The sequence below is a fragment of the Rhinopithecus bieti genome, unplaced genomic scaffold (assembly GCF_001698545.2).
Source record: "Rhinopithecus bieti isolate Rb0 unplaced genomic scaffold, ASM169854v2 scaffold_68834, whole genome shotgun sequence".
In the NCBI taxonomy this organism is placed as follows: Eukaryota; Metazoa; Chordata; class Mammalia; order Primates; family Cercopithecidae; genus Rhinopithecus; species Rhinopithecus bieti.
In genome coordinates, this window is record NW_016826182.1 from 170,395 (window position 1) to 194,488 (window position 24,094).

The 24,094-nt window shown below is 36.5% G+C and overlaps 1 protein-coding gene across 3 annotated transcripts in view; it reads right to left on the reverse strand.

Moving 5' to 3' along the window:
- RPAP2 (RNA polymerase II associated protein 2) overlaps positions 1-24,094 on the reverse strand; it is a 101,102-nt gene that overhangs the window by 40,804 nt on the left and 36,204 nt on the right. For all 3 annotated transcript variants that reach the window (XM_017863328.1, XM_017863326.1, XM_017863327.1), the window contains 3 exons: positions 21,804-21,886; positions 18,833-18,913; positions 9,345-9,413 (listed from right to left, as the gene is read on the reverse strand). In XM_017863328.1, coding sequence (XP_017718817.1) covers positions 9,345-9,413; positions 18,833-18,913; positions 21,804-21,886 — 233 coding nt within the window. The remainder of the gene's footprint in view (positions 1-9,344; positions 9,414-18,832; positions 18,914-21,803; positions 21,887-24,094) is intronic.

Below are 24,094 nucleotides of genomic sequence, written 5' to 3' on the forward strand. Positions count from 1 at the left end.
GATTGCATTGGGAGTTATACCTGATATAAATGACGAATTGATGGGTGCTGACGAGTTGATGGGTGCAGCACACCAACATGGCACAAGTATACATATGTAACAAACCTGCACGTTATGCACATGTACCCTAGAACTTAAAGTATAATAATAAAAAAAATTTAAAAAAAGAAACTCTGATTAAAATACTTTATATGATGCTAAAAAAAAAAAAAAAGAAGTATGTCACTATGAACTTTCCATTTCAGAACTACTATCTAGAAAACAGAGATAAAAACTCTGATTATAAGAAACTATGATAGCCAAATAAAATAAAATGTGTTTTTCTTATAACAGATGGTTTATGTCCTGTTAATGTTTGCATTTAATGCTTTAGGTTTACCCATTAATAAGGAAGCAGGGATGCTTTCCACTGATATTTCTAATTCAAAAGAAAAAAGTTCTTTGTAACTCACTTTGTAGTGATATATTACACATAGGTTTGTTTAAAGGGCTGGGTTACAGTGACTTTACAACTTTATATCTAATTCCTGTTTGTGACAGATCTACAGAACAACTTGGCAGATGAATATTGGAAAAGCTTTTCTTCATCATTGTCGCCATGTAACAATTCTCTCAGAATAGTGTCTCCAACTTTTTTTCAATACTCTAAGATTGAAATGTAGTCAACTATGGCTTCCACACACAATGATTATCACACCCTTATAGTGGCAGACCCTGATGCTGGGGGTAACAGTTCCCTCAAGCTTCATGCTTCCTAGCTCTCAGGGAGCTCAGTCAGGACGTGATGATGGCACTAGCAGATAGAGGGACTGGCTCCTAAAATCAAGGCTGTGATTTGCAAGGGCCAACTGCTGCTAACTGCTGTCATCACCACCACTGCTGCTGCTTGGGACAGGGCAGCTGGAGGGCACATCTTTTTGCTCAGGATCCTTGATGACTTTTAATGTAGAGTATGGCCTGAAGTTGGAGATACTCAACTACTTATGAATAAGAAAAAAGAGTAGCATTATAAAACTGCCAAAGATACAGGGAATTCTGTGGGGGGAATTATTGTAGAAAGTTGGCTTTGATTAAAAATTTAAACAAGTATTATTTCTTTAGAAACTATCTAGATTCCCATATAGCTCTGTTGGCTGAGGGTAAAGTTATTTCAGTTTAAAAACATATTTTTGTTACATAAACTCTCAGCAATAAGTATGGGAATGTATAGAAATAATCTAATTATTGTTCAATCCTCAGTAAACAGGTAAATATTTAAACTTCACAAAGACAAAGGTGATAGGATAGTAAATATCATAAGATAAACAAATTCAAGATTTATATAAGCAAGAAACAAAAACTGAATTTTATGGATACTGAGGAATCCAAAAGAATACCAGTAGCTACTGTTCAGACATTTATATGGTTTCAGATTGAACACTATGAACACCGTAACCTTTGTTTTTAGCTTGAAAGTACTCATTTTGCGTTTATAGTAGAAATTCCTAAAACATAAGAAATTGATGTTACATGTCCATGAAAGCCTAAAATCAATTAGATTAGGCATATTTAAGTTTTGGGGAAACTGCATATATAAGCCTTTAAAATGACTACTGGGTGTGAAGCAAGATGAGATAATTTGTAAAGTTCAATCTTCGGAGCTCTCATACATTGCTAGTGGAAATGTAAAATGATACAACCACTGTGGAAAACACTTTGGCAGTTCTTTTAAAGGTTAAACAGAGTTATCATATGACCCAGCAGTTCTACTCCTAAGTATATACCTAAGAGAACAAAAAACATATGCTCACACAAAACATCTGTACATGAATGTTTATAGCACTGTTACCCATCAAATAGCAAAAAATGGAAATAACCCTAATGTTTGTCAACTGATGAATAAACAAATGTGGTATATCCATACAATAGAATATTATTTGGCCATAAAAAGGAATGAAGTACTGTTACATGCTACAAAATGGATGAATCTTGAAAACACATTAAGTGAAAGAAGTCAGATATAAAAGGTCATATATGATTCCATTTATATGAAAAGTTCAGAAATAGATAAATCCGTCAAGATAGAGAATGGATTTATGGTTGCCAGAGGACTGGAGGAAGGGAAATTGGGACTGAACTAATAGATAGGTTTCTTTTTTGAGTGACAGAAATGTTCCGGAATTAGATAGTGGTGACGGTTGTACAACATAGTGAATATACTAAAAACCAGTGAACTGTATATTTTAAAACATACAAATGGTGAATTGTATATGAATTTTATCTCAACTTTAAACAGCTCAGTTAAATATAAAAATTCCATAATTGTAAGGAAATATAAAAAAGTAATTTCAGTGATCTTCAAATATGGTCTCAAATACCTAAAATTAAATTTGGACTGCTAAGGGAAAGAGCGGGGAATACTTGTAACCAATAGATTTCTAAGGAACCATCTCTTTGTTTTCATGGTATGTTCACAGATTTTCTGAGGAAATTAGCGATAGGCAGGCTTTAAAAAAACAGCCTGCTGAGGCAAAAGCCTTAGTCACATCTTTCCATTCAGGCCTGGTAGCCCTAGGGAAGTGACTCTCCAGAGTATCTCTCTGTATGATGGTTACCTAAAGTGGCTGCCCATGTCCAGTGATGGCTTTTGTTTAGCGATCATGGTCAAGTTGAGCTGTTTAAATACCATTTCCCAGGACTTATATGCTACTCCCTGAACGACAGGAATACTCAAAGCTTTTAGAGAGAATAAACTATTGTATGGTCTCTGCCTAGGAAGCGGGCCACAGTTCACTGGAAACAGCCAGTTCAGATAAATAAAATGAAAGCAGACATTTTTGGAGATGGTCTTGAAAGCTTTCCATTAGAGAACATCAAGGGCATAGAACTAGGAAGAGCATGTATCCATGTTAGACTACTATACGTCACTTTATCCTCTATCCTTTCTGAGTAATACAAAGTATTCATCTCCTTCATTGGATAACCAAATAATTCACACAGAACACAACACACACCTCTCTCCCTGGTCACCAAGAGACATTTGACTCTTATGATACAATTAACCATAGACCATCAGAAAACAAAGTAGTGGCTTATTTACAAAGCTTTTATATTAAACTTGGGTGGAAAAGTTACATTTTAAGTATAAGCACTCTTGAGGAAACCTGATTCCCATTTCTGCACATAGGCTGCACATAAAGGAACTCAGGCCAGTTAAGCTGCTTCTCGATAGCCTTCTATATGTCTTCTCTTTGGCTGCCAGTTTTGGTCTGGACATTTCCCTGTATTTCTCAGTTTTAGGTCACCATCAGCACAGTCTGCTCTTGTGTTACAGGCTCAAGAATACTGACAGAGGTCACAGAAGACCGGGGAAGACCAAGAGCAAAGGGAAAAGGGAAGGAGTAAATGGGACAGAAGCTGAGCGATGTGTCCTATGGCTAGAAAATCTTCTCAAAATACCAGTTAAATCTTTTCAAAAAAGCTATTCTGAATACTGTGACCATGACTAAAAGCGATTCTTTACTTTCTGGTTTCTTATATTGTGGGTAACATGGAATTATGAGGAATATAAAAACAAATATGATATACCTAAATCATATCAAAATACCACATCATAAAACATAATTCTATGCAATTCATTATAGTTCTTTCTTTTTTCTTTGAGACAGAGTCTCGCTCTATCACCAGGCTGGAGTGCAGTGGCGCAATCTTGGTTTACGGCAACCTCTGACTCTCTGGTTCAAGCGGTTTTCCTGCCTCAGCCTCCCGAGTACCTAGGATTACAGGCCCCCCTTGCGCAGCTAATTTTTGTATTTTTAGTAGAGATGGGGTTTCACCATGTTGGCCAGGATGGTCTCAATCTCCTGACTTCGTGATCTACCCGCCTCAGCTTCCCAAAGTGCTCACAGGCATGAGACACTGCACTCGGTCTACTGTCCTTTCTAACTTCAAAATATCTAAATACATTAATAAGCGTTACACAGTAGAGTATATAGGTACTAAATATTTATGGAAGACTATCTTTTATTTTGAGACAGTCTCACTCTGTCGCCCAGGCTGGAGTGCAGTGGCGCCATCTCAGCTCACTGTAACCTTCGTCTCCTGGGTTTAAGTGATTCTCCTGCCTCAGCCTCCGGACTAGCTGGAACTACAGGCATGCCCCACCATGCCCGGCTAATTTTTGTATATTTAGTAGAGATGAGGTTTCACCATGTTGGCCAGGCTGGTCACAAACTCCTGACCTCAACTGATCTGCCTGCCTTGGCCTCCCAAAGTGCTGGGATTACAAAGTACAGGCGTGAGCCACTGCACCTGGCCTATACAAAACTATCTCTATATATTTACATACATTTTTATTAAAAGTCATGCATCAAAGATTGTGGAGAAAGCCTAACATCTCAATAGCACATATTTAGTTAAGAAAATCAGGTTCAACTCTATATTATTTCACTATATAGTACCTTTTACAGGAACAAAATCAGATTTAAGAGTAAAGTCTGATAAACTTCAACTAAGATGCAAAATTACAACCAAGTACTTAAGCAATAAATCTGAGCAATTATCAGGTTATTTTATTGCATTTCTAATGAGTTCTTAAAAAAAAAAAGTCAATTATCACTATTATATATGTTCTTTGTATAAGGAGTGCTTCAGAGTCTTTAATTATAACATTTATTAAATAAGAACGAGAGGACTTTTTTTTTTTTTTTTTTTTTTTTTTTTTGAGACGGAGTCTCGCTCTGTCGCCCAGACTGGAGTGCAGTGGCCGGATCTCAGCTCACTGCAAGCTCCGCCTCCCGGGTTTACGCCATTCTCCTGCCTCAGCCTCCGCAGTAGCTGGGACTACAGGCGGCCGCCACCTCGCCCGGCTAGATTTTGTATTTTTTTAGTAGAGACGGGGTTTCACCGTGTTAGCCAGGATGGTCTCAATCTCCTGACCTCGTGATCCGCCCGTCTCGGCCTCCCAAAGTGCTGGGATTACAGGCTTGAGCCACCGCGCCCGGCCTGAGAGGACATTTTTAAAGGAGTTAAAGGAACATTCATTCCTTCATAAATGTATAGTGCTTAAGCTCTGCTTTAGAAGGTCTTTCCATGTGCTCTTGGGTAACCACGTAGGGTCTGAATTCATAGTATAAATATCAATAAATGTTGCAATCACAATAGTAATTCAAGTTCCATGGAATCAGTGAGAAACCAAAATGAAGTGGGAATAGGTCATGATGTATTTTCATATGGGATGCATTTCATTGAGTGTGCAATGATCAACTGTACCAACTCTGTTTGATCAGATTTTTTTCTGAGATACGCAAATACAATTTCCATCAGTATACACTGATAAATTACATGTTATGGTCCAAATTATTATTATTGTTTGAGATAGGGTATTGCTCTGTTACCCATGCTTGAGTGCAGTGGCACAATTATGGCTCACTGCAGCCTTATCGCCTGGGCTGAAGCAATCCTCCCACCACAGCTTCTCTAGTTGCTAGGACTATAGACATATATGCCACCATGCCTGGCTAATGTTTTTATTTTTTGTAGAGACAGAGTCTTACTATGTTGCTCAGGCTGGTCTTCAACTCCTAGGCTCAAGCAATCCTTCTGCCTCAGCCTCCCAAAATGCCGGGATTATAGGCATGAACCACTGTACCTGGCACAGATTTAAAAAATGTTAATACATCTGTGAAAGAGCAATGAAAGTCACCAGGAGAAGATGGCTTGCTACCAAAACTCCTTATTTCCTTTAAGAATAAAGGTGTGAAAATTCAAGACTCAGTTTTATTTATGTTGTCCTGGACTATCACGTTTAGGTCAAAATGTTGATTTTTTTCCCCCTTTAACAAGAGTTAGACTTGTGGCATTATAGCAACATACTAATACAATTATATATAGGTGTATGTATGTATCCTCTTCTAAGAGTTCACATGAGGAATTCTGAAAATAGCTTTCATGGATTAAACAAATGCTATTATAGTAATAATAAAACTTAGCAATATTCATATATAAAGAACAGTACTACTGAACATATTATCTTATATTCATCTTAAGTAACAACTGCCATTTAGAATCTTTTGCCTAGCTATAAACACTTATAAGCAGTTTGTTTTTAAACATGAATTCCAGAAATGTCTACAAGTTGTGACTTAAAAATTCCATTGGAAATTTGAGAGTAGACGTGAAAATTTTCTGAATTATAGGATAATTATTTTTAAAAAAGACACACTCCCATGTATGCCTACAGTCAATGTTACTGGCAATAAGCTAAAAGGCTGAAAGGTAGGGTTACTTCTCCACAAATATGTGTGCGTGTGTTTCCTCCTTTCTCTTTATATGTCATGTCTCTGGGTGTCTAAAGTCTCCATATTTTTCACTGTAAGGGTACTTATCCAATGCTGGCCCCCATGCCTGCTTTTGCTTTCCCCAATGACAAAATGCCTTCTCTAAAAAGTAATTGTCAAACTGTAAAGGGGAGAAAAGGGGTGGAAATACACATTAAAGTATAATTATACTTTATAGAAGTCAATGGAGTTTTCACATGATGAATATGTATTTTAATTTTATCCCTAACTTGTACAGTAGTATTTGCAGTAAAAAGGTGACAAATGGACAAAGCTGGAGATAAAAAAGTCTATCAGTTGAGCCACAGATTTCCAGTGGGGGCAGAAATATGAAAAGCTAAAGGGGAATTTCTGAGAAAAGAGGAAATAAGAAAATAATACAGCACAGGAGACAGAAGTCTTAGAAGCTGACGATCAAAAGAATAGGGAGATTCAACTAGTGAAGATACAGAATGTGCAAATGCAGAATGAAAAGAATCTGCAAGGAAGGCCAAAAGCAAAAGTTAGAATTATCAGAAAACAAGATTTCAAAGGCAAAAACCTAGGAAACACTACCTGTCTTGGTGTCTATAGTGACCAAAGATTTTTAAAGAAGCCAAAAGGGTTTCCCCTAACTGGGGAAGATTTTAGTTGTCCAGTTGACCAATGACTAGGAGAAGGAAGGTTAGATCTAGCGGTAGGGATTACGGCATAACGAAAGAGAGGTGGGATGCAAGGTGAATGACAAAAGCAAATAGTGTTTACTGCTACAATTTCAAGATTGACTGCACTAGGCCGGATACAGTGGCTCATTATGCCTGTAATGACAGCACTTTGGGAGGTCAAGGCAGGCGGATCACAAGGTCAGGAGTTCGAGACCAGCCTGACCAACATGGTGAAACCCCAACTCTACTGGGCATGGTGGCAGGTGCCTATAATCCCAGCTACTCAGGAGGCTGAGGCAGGAGAATCACTTGAACCCGGGAGGCAGGGGTTGCAGTGAGCCGAGATTGCACCATTGCACTCCAGCCTGGGCAACAGAGCAAGACTCCATCTCAAAAATAAAAGATTGATTGCCCAATATGAAACACGCAATACACTACACTAAAATGTGTGCAATTTGTTCCGTGAATTCAATTAAGGCACTATTTTTATGGGTCACTGACTCTTGAAATAAGAGGTTCCCTACATTATATCCAAAGTTAAAGAAGTCAAACAGTGCATAAAAGGACTAGCAAAGCTTTCAGTATTTTGTGCCACATGGATGCCTCTATTAAAATCAAACACTAGAGAGGTTTACTTTTGTATGGAATAATCATATGAAATTTTAATGGTAGCCTTTATTATTTCATTTTCCATACTTTTTCAGTTCTTTGCTATATATTTTAGATAAGATGTGGCAAAATTTAATCCAAAACAGTAGGACTTAATGTGTCTTCAGTAAGCAGTGCTAATACCTTCAGTAAGTGGCTGAGAAAGCAAGATTCTGAGATTAGTGCTGAGCCTAGGCCTCTGACTTGTCAACCAAAAAAGTTACTTCTCCCTTTAGTATAATGAATTGCAGAAGTACAGTTAAACAGTTGTCTATAAGGGTTTATTAGCAGGCATATGATCTGGTGGGTGAGCAGAGATACTGATATTTCCTTTGCCAGTGACCAAAATATTTACAAATTTCATAAAATGGAAAAAACTTTCTAAAAAATTCATAAGATCAGTTCACAAATTACCAATTCAGCTGGAACACTGAATAGCAGAAATGACAAAAGATTTGTTCTTATGGTTGATAAAAAATTTATATCAGGGCATTCAAGTAAAGTTATTTTCTATGTTCTGATTTAATGAATCATGTGAGTTGTATCTGGTTGGGTGACACAGATTCTGGCTCACTGAAGCCTACCCTAATGCTTCTCAGCACAGCCTTCCTAGGGACAGTCAAGCCAGAATAACATGTCAGACTGAAGTAATATCACAGAAAGAGAAAGCAGGGCTGGAGAGGCTATGAGATTGATTCATAACACTTTTTGACCTGTGAGTGTCTGGTAAGTTTTCCATGTCCTATGGGCTTCAATGACCTCTAACAAGCACCAAGCAGCAACAGTAATGCAATAATGAATGATCCTCAAAAGAAGAATTTTACAATTCAAGCTGAAAAACCCTACACTTATTAAAGAGTTGTAACCCTATCGATAAATAGCCTTAGAAACCACTAGTGGTTTCCTAAAAGCTGAATGAGTATTAAATGTTTTATATATGCTTTTGTAGTAAGCATCTGGTTTAGTTCCTTTAAACCTGTCAGATTTTAAAATTGTACATTAATTTAAAAAACTTTTTTGATGCTAATAAAGTATGTTGAAAACAAAATAATATTAGATATGTAAAAATACAGATGTAAAATAATGAAGCCCATTCAATGTTAATACAATGGACTACTAAAAATGAAACTAAAAGACTATTCTGTATATACTCCACATGAAGATGTTTGTCTCTTTCAAAGATGATAACAGACTGGGTGTGGTGGCTCATGCCTATAATCCTAGCACTTTGGAAGGTAGAGGCAGGTGGATCTCTTGAGTCCAGGAGTTCGAGACCAGCCTGGGCAATATAGCGAGACACTGTCTCTACAAAAAATATAAAAATTAGTCAGGCATGGTGGTGCATGGCTGTAGTCCCAGCCACTAGAGAGGCTGAGGTGGGAGAATTGCTGGAGCCTGGGAGGCAGAGGTGGCAGTGAGCCGAGATCACGCCAATGCACTCCAGCCTGGGCGACAGAGCAAGACTCTGTTTCAAAAAAAAAAAAAAGAGATGATAACAAATAGTATTTTTAAAGAATAAGGTATATAGAAGAAAAGATGGTAAAAAAATAGAGAGAATAATTACATACCACTTTATATAAAAGTTGTTTTATTACATAGGAAAGGAAAATAAGGCACAAAATAGAGGTATGGTATTTTCCAAGGCAGTTTACAAAATCAGTGGATCACTTTGTTTTTCCCTAATTAATATGCTTCACACTTAGTATTTAGAGTTAAAATCTGAGAGAGTACTTACAATGACAGCAACACCATAGCAATTAAAGTCCATTCCGCAGGTTTGTGTATAATATTTCTATTTGTTAACCTGAAAGACAGATAAAATTTATCCAAGGAGTGTTACCTTTAAGTAAACTTTCTATTTCTTTCTAGAGAATATCAGATTTATAATAATGTGCCACAGAAGCACTATTTTTTAAAAATACTTGTTATATTTGACAGGAAAGAGTCAATAGTATAATAATGCGGCTCAATAGTCACTATCTGATAATGGCCATCTCAAAAGGAAGTGTTCCAGCCCCACTTTTTTATGTTTTAATAATATTACTACTAGACAAGATAAACATATAGGAACAATGTGGGAAACTAAATTGCTTGATTAAAACACACACCCCCACAACACACCATACTCATAATATTCTCTATGTCTTTCGCCCTAAACCAAGCAATTCGCTCTCGGCTCCCCTCCCTTCCCCTCCTTTCACACTCCCCCACTCACCGCTCCCCTCCTCGTCCTCTCTCTTGCTCTTCCTCTTCTCCTCCTCTTCTCTGCTCTCTTTTGCTTTCTTCTCTCTCCTTCTTCTTTCTTTTTTTTTTTTTTTTTAAAGGGGTCTTGCTATGTTGCCTGGGCTGCGGTGCAGTGGCTCTTCACAGGCATGATCATGGTACACTGTAGCCTTGAATTCCTGGGCTCAAGAGATCCTCCTGACTCAGTCTCTTGAGTAGCTGGGATGACAGGTACATGCTGCTGTGTCTGGCTTAAGGTAAGCAATTTCTGATTGTAATTTTACTTCATCTTCTGTACCTTTCCATCTGGTGCTAGGTTGGTAGCAGGCAATTAAGGGATGTTATAGTCCATAATTTACAGAAATAAGAATTGGCTTAATAAATTATAATAATAGGTCTTTATTAAAGAAAACTTAAGTTTTTTAAAAAATCATAAGTAAATTTTATCACTAAGCCATTGATGGCAACAAAAAACTCTGTAGTCATCTTAGTTTCTCAGAAAGCATTTAGAAAGATCACTCTAAATTTAAAAATGATATAAATCAATAAGAAAATATCAGCCAATAAATAAATGGTAAAGGATATGAACAGGGAATTTATAAAGGAGGAAATTTGAAATGGACAATAAAAATTTGAAAAGGAGCTCAATCTCACTAATAATTTGAGAAATTAATATAAAGACAATAATTCACTCCATCCACCTGGAAAAATGAAAGACTGGCAATACCAAGGTTGGTGAGGATGGGAAGAAATAGTGCAACACACTGTTGATGTGAGCAATTGAATGACAATCTGGCAATATCTAATAAAGTTGAAAATGCATATAAACAGCCCAGCTATTTACATACTTCTAGATATAAAGCCCAAAAATACTCTCACTTATACATAAAAAAATGTGTGTGAAGGTTGTTAATGTAACTCTGCTTGTAATAGAAAAATAAACTGGCATATTTATAAAATATTAAATAGCGGTTAAAATGAATAAACTAGATTTACATATTTTGCTCATCATAATTTTGAATGAAAGAAAGCAAACATGGCATGGCTTTTTTTTTTTTTTTAGACAGAGTCTTGTTCTGTCACCCAGGCTGGAGTGCAGTGCCATGTCTCAGCCTCCCAAGTAGCTGGGATTACAGGCATGTGCCACCACGCCTAATTTTTGTATTTTTGTAGAGGTGGGGTTTCACTATGTTGCCCAGGCTGGTCTCTAACTCCTGGCCTCAAGTGATCCACCTGCCTTGGCCTCCCAAAGTGCTGGGATTACAGGAATGAGCTACAGTGCCCAGCTGGTATAGCATTATTTATATAAATCAAGAACAGACTAAATACTAAATACTGTTTATGGCAGTGAACATAAAAACAAAGACTAGAAGGATACACATCTACTTCACAGTACCAGTTGCTTCTGGGGAGGAACGAAGAATGGATTGTGAAAGGGAACAAAGGGGACTGACTTCATGCCCTCCTCTTTTGCACCAGCTATTCCGTCCATCTGAAACTATCTTCTGCCAGGTAAGTTTCCTTATGTCATCTTTGCAATAAGGCCTATCCGGACCACAGTATTAAAAAGTACAACTTGCCCTCTACCTCCCAAAACCCAATACTCCTGACCTCCTTATTCTGCTATATGTTTTTCTTTTTTTTCCATACCACTTATTGCCTTCTAATATATAATTGTTGTTTATTTTGTTTTTTTCTTCTCAGAGGGCAAGAGTCTTTGTGTACTTCACTATTTATTCCAAGTTTCCAGAACAAGTGGCTGGCAGTCAGTAGGCATTCAATTAATATTTTTTGAATAATTATAACATTTTCTTTTATTTAAAATATATATCGAATCAAATTTTAGAAAATATTAAAATCTATTAATTCTGAGTGGAGGATATATTTTGTTACATTAATCTGAATTTTCCCATCGTTTTCCAAAATTTAAAAAAGCCTACATGATAGAAAAAGGAAGTACAGTATATAATGGTTAGAGTCTGAAAGATAAGGGTTTAATGCCCAGATATGTCCTCAGTAGTGTTTTATTTTGGACACATTGTTTGATGGCTGTGAAACTTTATTTGGTAAAATAAGGACAATAATATCAACCACCTCATAGGGTTCTTGTGAGGATTAACTGTACAAGAGACAGCCATACTGCCAAATCCAACAGACATTTCACAACTCTCATCTTAATCTGTCCAGCACTTGACAATCACTCCCTTCTCCAGGAAACATTTTCTTCACCAGGTTTTCACTTGCCTGGTTCCCCTACCTCTCATGAGCCCTCTCCTTGAACATTTTAATACTGGAGTGTCCCAGGGCCTCTGGCCTTAGGTCTCTTCTCTCCTGTATAAACAAACACTCTTTCCCTTGGTGATGTTATCCAATCTTATGACTTTAAATATTAGAAACTATATGCTGACAACTCTCAAATGTATTACCTCTAGCCTGGACCTCCTCCTTGAATTCCAGATTTCTATATCTAATGGTCCACTTGACACTTCTACTTGGATGTCTAACAGCATCTCAAAATTGGGTAGCGCCAAAACTGGGCTCTTCATCCTTCTCCCAAAACTAGGGATGGTGTGACACTCCTATCTCAGTAAATGGCTTACCCTATCCTTCCAGAATCCAGTTGCTCAGGCCACAAATCTTATGGTTAAACTTGACTCTCTCACATCCCATGTCCAGCCAGTCACCAGTTCTAATGATTCCACCTTCAAAATAGGATCTGATCATTTCTTATTACCTCCACTGCTTTCTCTTCAGCCACACCATTTCTTACCTAGATTACCAAAACAGTCCTGGCTATTTCTAGCTGTATTGGTCTCTCTGCCTCTGCTCATCTGTTGTAATTATCAACTTGGCAGCCAAAATGATGCTGTTAAAAAATATATGTTAGATCATGTCATTCCTCTGTTCAGGACCTACCAATTACCCTCCATCTCACTCAGAGTGAAGGTCAAAGAATGATCATAGCTACAAGGGCTATACAGTCTGTACTACACCCAACCCCAATCCCATACTTCTCTGACCACGTATCTCTCTACTCTTGCCTCTGCTCATTTCTCTAACCTCACCAGCAACCTAAATATTCTGTGAAGACACCAGGCCTGTTCCTGCTTTAGAGTCTTTGCACTTGCTCTTCCCTGTCTGCTATAGTTTCACAGACAGCAACACAGCTTGCTCCCTTGCCTCCTTTTGGGTCTTTACACAAACAGTGTCTTCTCAATGAGGTCTTCCCTAACCAGCCTATTAAAAAGTGCAACTTTCTCCCTCCTCAGTACTATCTGATTTCCCTGCTTCTGGGGTGAGAAGGAGAAGAATGGACAGAGAAAAGGAAAAGGCCATATTTTTGTACTCCATCTATTAGAAGTAAGTTCCATGAGTGAAGGGATTTGTCTGTTTTGTTCACTGATGTACTTGCAGCAAATCAAACAGTATCTAGCATATAGTCAAAGGAGCTAGCTCAAATAAGGATAAGCATATAGGAATAAAATGACAGAAGAACAGAATTTCCTTTCCTGGCCAGGTGTGGTGGCTCACGTCTGTAATCCCAGCACTTTGGGAGGCCGAGGCAGGCAGATCATGAGGTCATGAGTTCGAGACCAGCTTGGCCAACATCATGAAACCCCCATCTCTACTAACAATACAAAAATTAGCTGGGTGTGTTGGTGCATGCCTGTAATCCCAGATACTTGGGAGCCTGAGGCGGGAGAATCGTTGGAACCCGGGAGGTGGAGGTTGCAGTGAGCCAAGATTGCATCACTGCACTCCAGCCTAGGCGACAGAGCAAGACTACAACTCAAAAAAGTATTTCCTTTTCTATTATACTCAAATCTTGTAGAGTTAAGACAGATCTAAGAGTTCATAATTCACTTATACATTCACCAAAAATGTATTTAGAGTGTCTGCTGTATTACCACTGTTCCAGGCACTGGAGAGAACACAAATAAGAGGTTTTGCTTTCATTTCAAAGTACTTCTAGTAGCAAACTAGCGAAATTTCACCTGTTTTCGTATTTTTCCTATTGTTGAGCCAAAATAATTTTCAGCACAGATGCTAAATGAATGTATTTACTATTGTTTGAGTGACAATTTAAAAGGGAAACAGTAATATTTGACAGAAAACATTTAAAAGGCAGATTTTTCAGGCCAGGTATGGTGGCTCATGCCTGTAATACCAGCACTTTGGGAGGCAGGCAGTTTGCTTGAGCTCAGGAGTTTGAGACCAGCCTGGGCAACACGGTGAAACCTCGTCTCTAAAAAAAAATACAAAAATTAGCACGGCATGGTGGTGTGTGCCTGTAATCCCAGCTACTCAGGAGGCTAAGGTGGGAGGATTGCTTGAGCCTGGGAGGCAGACGTTGCAGTGAGTTGAGATCACAGCACTGCAGTCCAGCCTGGGTGACAGAGTAAGATTCTGTCTCAAAATAAAATAAATAAAAGCAGATTTTCAAAACATAATTTGAAATTCATACAGATTGAAATACCTTGATTCATCACTGATTAAATTTAAAATGGACTTTTGTGTCAAAATATAATTTTAATTCAAATCTAATTTAGAAAAATATCTAGATTCAACACTGATGACAGTGAATCATTATCAAGCAGATTCTGATGGAACCTGCTTTACGTTATGACAGGTAAACCAATGTAACATTCTAGATAGCAGATTTGTAATGCAAGTTCAGTGGAAAGGACAGTTCTATTCACTGGGGAAATTCTTATAGAGCCAAAAAAACTGCTTTATGTTTAGGTCCCAAAATAGGCTCTCAACCCTGGCTGCATATTAGAATTATCTAGCGGGGGCGCTTTTAGAAAATACTAATGACTGAGGCCAACCCTAGCCGAATGAAACTCAATCTCTAGGGTGGAGCCGGACATCTATAGTTGTTAAAAGCTCCCCAGGTAATTCTGATGCACAACTGGCTTGAGAATCACTGTTCTACAAGTTCCTATTATTGATTGCCATTTCAGAGAGAAGGATACGGTTATTTATGTCAACTCTTTCCCACTATCAGTATTGATTGAAAAGACTTCTCAACAATAGTTACTGTCATCAATATGGCATTTTTCCAGAAGCTTCGCCTGGCAGCCCTAGCCTACAAACTGTCACAGACCTGCCAACGTTGTCCAGAATCTGGAATCTGAAGACTTCAAATCAGCTATCTTATCAGAGGTCATTCTGTATTTTAAGCAACTGACACTTTTCTGAAGGACAGTAAAGCCAATTTAAGCAATTTTTATCAAAGCTACAGACTTTGACTTATAGTTACTGAAGAGTAAAGATTTTCAAAAATAATTAACACCAAGGTTTTGGAACAGAATTTTATAACACCTCCTACCAAAATAGAGCATATGTTTTGGGCTTATTTTCCCAACGCTTTTATTAAATTTCAAACATATATAAAAGTAGAGATAATATAAAATAAATTCCTATATACACATCACAACTTTGACAATTACCAACTCCCAGCTAATCACGTTTCTTCTATAACAACCCCATATTCAACACTACTGCTAATCTAGATAATTTTGAAGCAAATCTCAAATGTCATATAATCAAGTATTTAAATAATGCAGAAAGTAACTAGAAGGGACTCAGAGCCAGAAAATAGGAATGACAGAAAAAAATGATAATAGTTTATAAGGGGAAAAGGGCATTTGAATGTCTCCTCATATCTGCAGTGCTGGGATTACAGACCTGAGCCACTGTGCCTGGCTGTATTTTTCATTAATAATAATAATATTTTAAAAAACACAAATTAGTCACTACTTAACAATTCTATGGTGGAAAAATAAAGAGGTCCTTAGACGTAGGAGAAAAAAAACAACTGTGAAGAATCACTACAATAGAAATGTCACTATTACCAGTCTCCATTCAGTAAGTTCTAAAATTATTGACTGGCTGCCAGAAGGGAGCAGGCAGGAAAACCAAGGGACTGGGAAGGTCAGTGAGGTATTAGTCCCAAAATTATTATTATTATTTTTTGCATTATGCCCTAGAGCAGTAGGTGCTCAGCTTTGACTATCCATTAAAATCACCTGGAGAGCATTAAAATCCTGTCCCTTGAATGCCATATGCCAAACCAGTTAAATCAGAATCCTTGGGGAGTGGGGTTGGATGGGGAGGAGTAGGACACAGGTGGTAATTTTTTAAGGCTCCCTAGGTGATTCCAATAAGCTTCCAAATTTGAGCAAATCTCACTGATTAGAAGTATCTGGGGTAGCCTAACTTTTTTTTCCCTAAAGTTTCTAGTAACTTTTGAGAACCTCAGAATAGTTTTTTAAAAAAGAGACATCAAATTAGATCTATAGAAAAATATTGTTCTAAAAAATATAAACAAAGTAAATTAAATTGCTAGTTAATCTATTCTACATAAGCCGGATAAAAAATGTGTGTTGGAGACCATAGGGTTTATTCTAATGTTTTCTGATATGTACAGCATAACTTTATCAGTTTGCTCAGAATGGTAATTAAATATGTGTTGTCTGCAGGAAGGTGAATGGCAAGTCCTTTGAAAATCAATGAAATTATCAGGAACTGTGGCTCTTGCCTGTGCCTCTAATCCCAGCACTTTGAGAGACAGCAGGATCTTTTGAGGGCAGGAGTTCAAGACCAGCCTGGGCAACATAGTGAGACTGCCCCCTATCTCTACAGAAAACTTAAAAAAAAATTAGCCAGGCTGATGCTTGAGCCCAGAAGTTAAGGCTGCAGTGAACCATGATTGCATCACTGAAATCCAGCCTGGGCAACTGAGCAAGACCCTGTCTTTAAAAAAAAAAAAAAAAAAAAAAATCAATGATCAGCCTCTGCCTGATCTGACCTTCATCTTCCCTCACTCAACTTTATGTTAGTATGATGATATTCATTCCCTGATAAATCCTGAACAAATCCTAAACTTCAGTGTTTCCATACTGTGTATATATATTTAAACTTTATCATCAGTGTAGACAGTTTTAAATACTTTTATCTCCTTTTGGACGCATGGTTCTGTGATAGGTATAAGACAGGATACCTAAAAAATGTCTCTCGTCATTACTAACAGGGCACACAGCATGCAGACAAGTTCAGCTTTGGACTTGTTATTTTGCTCAAACCCTCTTTTGGCAAAGTCCAAGGTCAATCTGAGGATTGACATCCCTGAACTTGTGAGTAATCAATAATCTTCAAATTGCATAGTTTTCATGACACCTAGTGAGGGTAAAAATCTTAGTAATTAGAACAATCATATCATTCAGTTTATCATTACCTAAACATTCAGTTTCAAATATAAACATCCTAGATAAAATGAAGTGAAAATGTCTTTATGTGCTTGTTTTATCAGCCAACTGAAGAGTAAAATACCACAATAATTATGATGTCTGTGAAACTTAATTTTAAGTACAAAACAATCAGTAACAACTTTCAATTATTTAGGAAAATAGATTGATAGTTAATACAAATATTGAATACACTAGATTACTTTCTCAAGAACATATCTTGGGAATAGGTTAATAAAAATTTAAATAATCTAAAACAGAATAATAGACATTAGATTTTATAATAACTCAAACTTTGCAGAAATGTATGACCTACTAGTAGTCACAACATTAAAGAAAATAACCTTGAAGACCTGCATTTAAATTTCTGTTGGGGAATTGATGATGAATGAAAATCAATGTCCCCTCAAACTATCATGAGTTGGAAAAATTCCTAAATTATATAAACAACAGATATATAATAATCCAAATATAATATCTAATCATGATATAACAAAGTGTTAAGATAAAACATAGAGAAAACTGAGATATTCCAAGCACATTTTGTTTAGTCAAAGTTCACTATAGAAGACTCTAGAATAATGTTTTAAGACATCTATAGTTTTGAATCTATGAAGGTTTGATAGTTTAATGTAAATTATTACAAATTATCCTTTTCAGCAGCTAAAGACAAGTCTTTGAAGACAAATAATTTTTGAGGTTTGCCTTAAACTATGAATTCTAGATACAAAACTCTTTCTAGTAAAATCCTTACCGAAAACCTTTTCCTGAATTACTTTTGGCACACAAAAGGTTAGTGATGTTTTAAATGTGCCAGTTTAAAATGATTGTCTATTAGGTGTTACTGATGGGCAGTATGTTACTGCAAGAGAAATCTAACAGCTGACAGTGCCAAGAAATTGTTCCTGTACTGTAATTTTACACTTCTAAAATCTGACTGCTATTGTTGACAATAATAAACTACAATAATAAATACATATGATAAATGTCTTGGATAAATTAATTCTTCTACCCTAGAAGTTTATTCTGTGTCAGTGCAACATTAGCCACAGACAAATGTTAATTTTAGTATTTGGTCACTGGCATTTGGCTGAAATGTGCATTTGGTACAGTTCTACTAATAAGGCATTTACAGGCTTATTGCTATGCTTCTTGGTAGAGAGAACCTAGTCTTAGCCTGATTGAGTATTTTTATCTTTATAGTTTTAGGAAAAATCACAACAGTTTCACTCACAATTGGTATCAATTCTCTATTCTCCCTTCCTTTAAAGTTCTTAGCACTTTAGTCTGTTCTGTGTAATTCAATATTAAATTACCCACTGTCTTGTACTGTTCACTGTACTCACATGATCTTCATACAGGAGAGTTCTTCCTTTAGGGTGGCATTACGTTTCTTTTACATTACCCATAGTGCCTGGCACAGTGAGGGTCATCCAATGTATATTTAATATTTCACTTAAACCCATAGTATTACTGGCTTCGTGTCAGAGATATAATTTTCCTTCTCAATTTTAGGCTATTCCATAAATAAACTATCCAAAGTGAACTATATAATGGCTTGAGCAAATAAAGGTTGCATTAAAAAGAAGAGAAAAATAATGTTGTTTAGTGGAGGAGAAAAATAGAATACCGTATTTAGACCTGTGACATTGAAAGGTAAGTCACTTACTTTCTTCGTGCCTTTGGATTCTGCAAGGCAATAAATAAAGTCAAAATAATTGAGAAGGATCATTGTAATATAAATACTAACCTGAAAGTTCGAACAAGATTTTTAAGTTGTGTGTAAATATCTCCCAATGTAATCTGAAGAGGACCCAGAAGCCCAGGCAATCTGAAAATTAAAAAATTACATTTATTTTAAAACAAACTTAATTATATGGAAACTTTTTTTGGGTCATGCCTAGATCTGAATTTTCCATAGGTAATAATGGCATTTAGGTAGAAGCAGTCATGATTTAAAGGTTAACCTAGGTTATGACTGGTGAGAACTCATAAGGAAACATTCATAGTAACCCCACACTCCACTTTGTAGTCTGTTACTGAGTGTGAAGTACTGAAATGCAAAATCATTTTGGCAGCTATTTAAATTCTTGTCCCTAGTTTTACTTACCTGTTTATTTTCAAATATTAGACCAAGATGGAAAGAACACAACTGCCCTCAAAATGGTCCAATCTGAGAGTGCGGTATATTTTTCCTTACTAAATCCTCATGGTGGGAGTAAAAATTAGTACCTTTTATGAAGCAATCTGACAATAATATGTTAACAGTTTAAATGTGTTTGACCCAACAGTTTTACTATGAAAAAAATTTAATCTAAGGAAATAATCAGATAAACATAAAAAATATGCTTGTAGCGGAAATGGTTTTAGTAGTGAAAAATTGGAAACAAATGTGTATCAATAGGTGATTGGTTAGATAAATTATGATACACCCATTTCATAGAATAAGACATTTAAAATAATGTGAATCTATTTTTTAATATAAAAGATATTCATGATAGATGTGAAGTGAAAATGTACATAGTATTATCCTGTTTTATAAAACATATTATATAATACCATTGTACTTCATATATATTACATATCAAGCATATTTCATCCCTTCTAGATTTGTCCATAGAGAGAACCAAATAGAATGAGTATACATATGCCATATACATGTCAGGGATACACATCAAAATATTAATAGTAGTTACTGTTGAGTGGTGGGATTACGGGTAATTTTTACTTCCTTCTTTAAACCATTCTGTATTGCCTCATTTGCTAAAGTATGTGTTACTTTATTTTTTTTAAGCTTCTTTTTAAGACCAGTGTGATAATACAAAAAGCTTCTTACTATGGAAGTTTCACACATGTTCCAAAATAGAAAGAACAGTAATAATCCCATATATCTATTTCCAGATTCAATTTCTTAATTTTTGCTACATTTGCTTCATTTCTCATTCCCTTCAGCACCCAGGCTGGAGTGCAGTGGCATAATCCAAACGTCAGGCAATAACAAACGCTGGTGAGAAATGTGGAGACAAGGGAACCCTCATACAGTGTTGGTGGCAACGGAAATTAGTACACCCACTATGGAGAACAGTCTAATCACGAGCACAATCACAGCTCGCTGCAGACTCAAACTCTTAGGCTCAAGCGATCCTCCACTTCAGCCTCCTGAGTAGTAACCCCACAACACCCGATTAATTTTTATTTTTATTTATTTTATTTTTTTGAGATGAAGTCTCACTCTGTCCCCCAGGCTGGAGTGCAGTGACGGGATCTCGGCTCACTGCAAGCTCCACCTCCCAGGTTCGGGCCATTCTCCTGCCTCAGCCTCCTGAGTAGCTGGGACTACAGGCGCCCGCCACCACGCCAGGCTAATTTTTTTTTTTGTATTTTTAGTAGAGACAGGGTTTCACCGTGTTAGACAGGATGGTCTCAATTTCTTGACCTCGTGATCTGCCTGCCTCAGTCTCCCAAAGTGCTGGGATTACAGGCGTAAGCCACCGCACCCGGCCTAATTTTATTTTATTTTGTAGAGATGGGGTCTTACTATGTTGCCCAGGCTGGTCTTGAACTCCTGGCTTCAGGTGATCCCCCTGACTCAGCCTCCCAAAGTTCTGGGATTACAGGCATGAGCCACCACACCTGGCCATTTTTTTCTTATTTTGTAGTAATATTTTAAAGTAAATACCTGTCGTCATATCTTTTGACCCCTGTTTCCATTTTTATCTCTAAATACAAAGGCACATTCTTATATAATCACAATAAAATGATCATAACCATCCAAATTAACAATTCCTGAGTGTCATCTAATATCCAACATATTTAATTTCCTCTGATACTCTGAAATAAACACTTTTTACAATTGGTTGGTTCAAATAAAAAACCAAAAAAGGTCTAACTTTGATAATGAGAAGAAAACTCTTTCATAAACAAACAACAAAAAATTCCTATACCATAATTAGTTTTGTCTTCACTCTTCTTTATGCCTTGGTTAATGTGAAATGTTTTCCGTATTTTCAAACTGCTACAAAATAAAACTTCATATTCACAACCCTTAAATAATGACTGACACACTTTTCCATGTTTTCTGCTAAAATAAGAAAATGCAGATTGAAAAGTTCAACACAGCCCTCACACCTCAGGAAAAAAAAATCTTCAAGTTCTTTTTGAAAGAAAAATCAAGATAGCAATTTTTAAATGTCATTTATGACTGGGCTAATTACAAGAACAATACTTTCCACCACGGGAAGTTTAAAGCTAAAAGTGCAACGTTAAGCTGAACAAAAACTCAAGTTGCTGAGTGTGAAATGGTTCTAAGGATATGCATGCAGAGTGACTTAACAGACCCTTAAAACTCTGTAATAAGATCTTATTCACATCTGAAACTGCTGTGACACATTTACCACAAATCAGTACTTAAATGGGTCTAGCTTTGATATTTTTCCCTGACTTCACTGATTAGGTGGGAGTAAGGTAGTTTGGTCTTCTAAATTCACAATCTCAACTTTCCTCTTTATGATGTGCCTCTGTGTCCTCTACACAAAAATTTGTATTTCTTGGATAAAATATCTTAAAAATCCAAATTTCTCAAGTGAAGAAATCCATGGAAACTTTTCACATTATTTTTCAAAATGTTCAAAATTTGAGGATAATACTTACACATTTTGAGCTCATAAATGTCAAGTTAATTTAAAACTACTACAAAGCTGGAATGGCAATTACATACTTACACTTTACTCAACTTTTCAAGTACGATGCGTTTTCTAATCTGGTTCTGGGAACTTGAGTCTATCAGTGGAAAGGTGGAATCATGCTGAATCACATTTTTAAACAAAGCAAAACAGAATCATACGTTTACATTCTTTCTTTGATAAGTAGAACAATAAACATTAAAACATAAAAGTTCATATCTGTTGCATAGTAGAAAAATAACTAGACTTGAGAATTAGATTTAAATTTGAGTATCAACTCAGTTGTTAGGCTGTTGTGAACTTGCTTGAGTCATCTGCCCTCTTTGGATAGTTAGTTTTCTCATCTTTGTAATTGGGATATTAATACCTCCTTTATTAAATGATAAAATGTATACAAAAAGATTTCATAAACTGCTAAGTGCTGTACAAATGTAGGGGATTAAAATATTAAAATTAGCAAATACTATAAATATATTATCAGGAGTTCTGTCATTACGTCATTTGACCCCTAATCATTCTAGAAATGGCAGACAAGATAATTCAAACCAACTCTCTCTCTGAGAACTGAAAAAAGTTGGAGGAAAAAAATCCACATTTGTTTGAAACACATTTGTTAGCATCAGAGAGCTAACAAGGCTATAAAGAATTACAGTCTGAGATCCTGGAGAAGTTAATTACAGATACAGCACTAATTTTCCATTTAGATATTGAGAAACGGAGCAGTTTTCTAATAAAAGAGTTTAGGGTATCCTTCGAGAAGGGAGGGGTATGGGCAACCCTCCCCAAATATAAGACCAGGACTTGGAAAGACCATACTCTAGGAATAAGAACAAGAATAGGAAATAGACTAGTTCTTTCAAGAGGTGAATCCCACCTTGAAATCATCTTAATCTCTGATTACATTACAGTGATATGGAACAGCTACAAATCATGTCAGAAGCAAATATAAATCTATTCTAGAGGAAGATAACATCATCCTGAGTCTCCAGTTATCTCTGTAAATTTTAATATAAAATGTTTGGCATATAATAAAACAAGACAATATGATAACAATCTGAAACAGCCTACAGAGATCAATCCTCAGGGAATCTAAATAATGAAGTTATCAGCATTATTTAAAATAAATGTTTAATATATTCAAAGAAAAATGACAAGGTTGAAAATTTTTGAGAACTGGAAACTACATAAAGTAACAAAATGAAGACCCTAGAACACAAAAATACAGTATTTAAAAGTAAGAACTAATGGGTAGACATAAGAGCATAGTAGAAATGACTGAAGAGAGAATGCTGAATAGGAAAATATCCAGAATGAAGCACAGTCACCACTCCCCAAACACATAATGTAAAGCACAAAGGAGATTAAGAGACCTACAAGATACAGTAAAAAAAAGACTAAAGAGAAGAGGCAGAATAGAATAGAAGCAATATCTAGGAGATAACTGGGAACATTCCAAAACTTACAAAAAAGTCTTAAAAGAAGCTAGAGGACGAAGACACAATACTTTCAAAGGAATAGCAATAAGAGATACAAATGGAAGCCAAAAGACAAGGGAATGATATTTTCAATGGGCTGAAAGAAAATAACTGCTCATCTAAAATTCAATACAGAAAAATATCTTTCAAAAGTGAAAGTAAAATAAAGAATTTTCTGACAAAGAAAAACTGAGAAAATTCATTATCAACTGATACTAAGAGAAGTATATTCTTCAGGCAGAAGGCAAATAATCCCAGATGGAAGAATGGGGATAGAAGGAGGAATGAAAAACAATGAAAGAGTAATTAATTGGATAAATCCAGCTGAGTGTTGGCTATAAATAATCTTGCAATATATTTAAAATTTAGAGAAAATAAAAATATCCAATACTAGAACATAAGTCGAGAGGGATCAAGAGGGATAGATGGAGTTAAATCATTCTGAGGTGCTAATTGTCCAGGAAGCAATGAAATTATTAACTTACATTAGACTTTAATAAGACAAAGATTCAGGTTTTAACACTTAGGGTAACCATTTAATGATCAATAAAACAGTATATAAAAACAATTTAACAGGGCCGGGCGCGGTGGCTCAAGCCTGTAATCCCAGCACTTTGGGAGGCCGAGACGGGCGGATCATGAGGTCAGGAGATCGAGACCATCCTGGCTAATACGGTGAAACCCCGTCTCTACTAAAAAATACAAAAAACTAGCCGGGCGATGAGGCGGGCGCCTGTAGTCCCAGCTACTCGGGAGGCTGAGACAGGAGAATGGTGTGAACCCGGGAGGCGGAGCTTGCAGTGAGCTGAGAGCCGGCCACTGCACTCCAGCCTGGAGCAAGACTCCGTCTCAAAA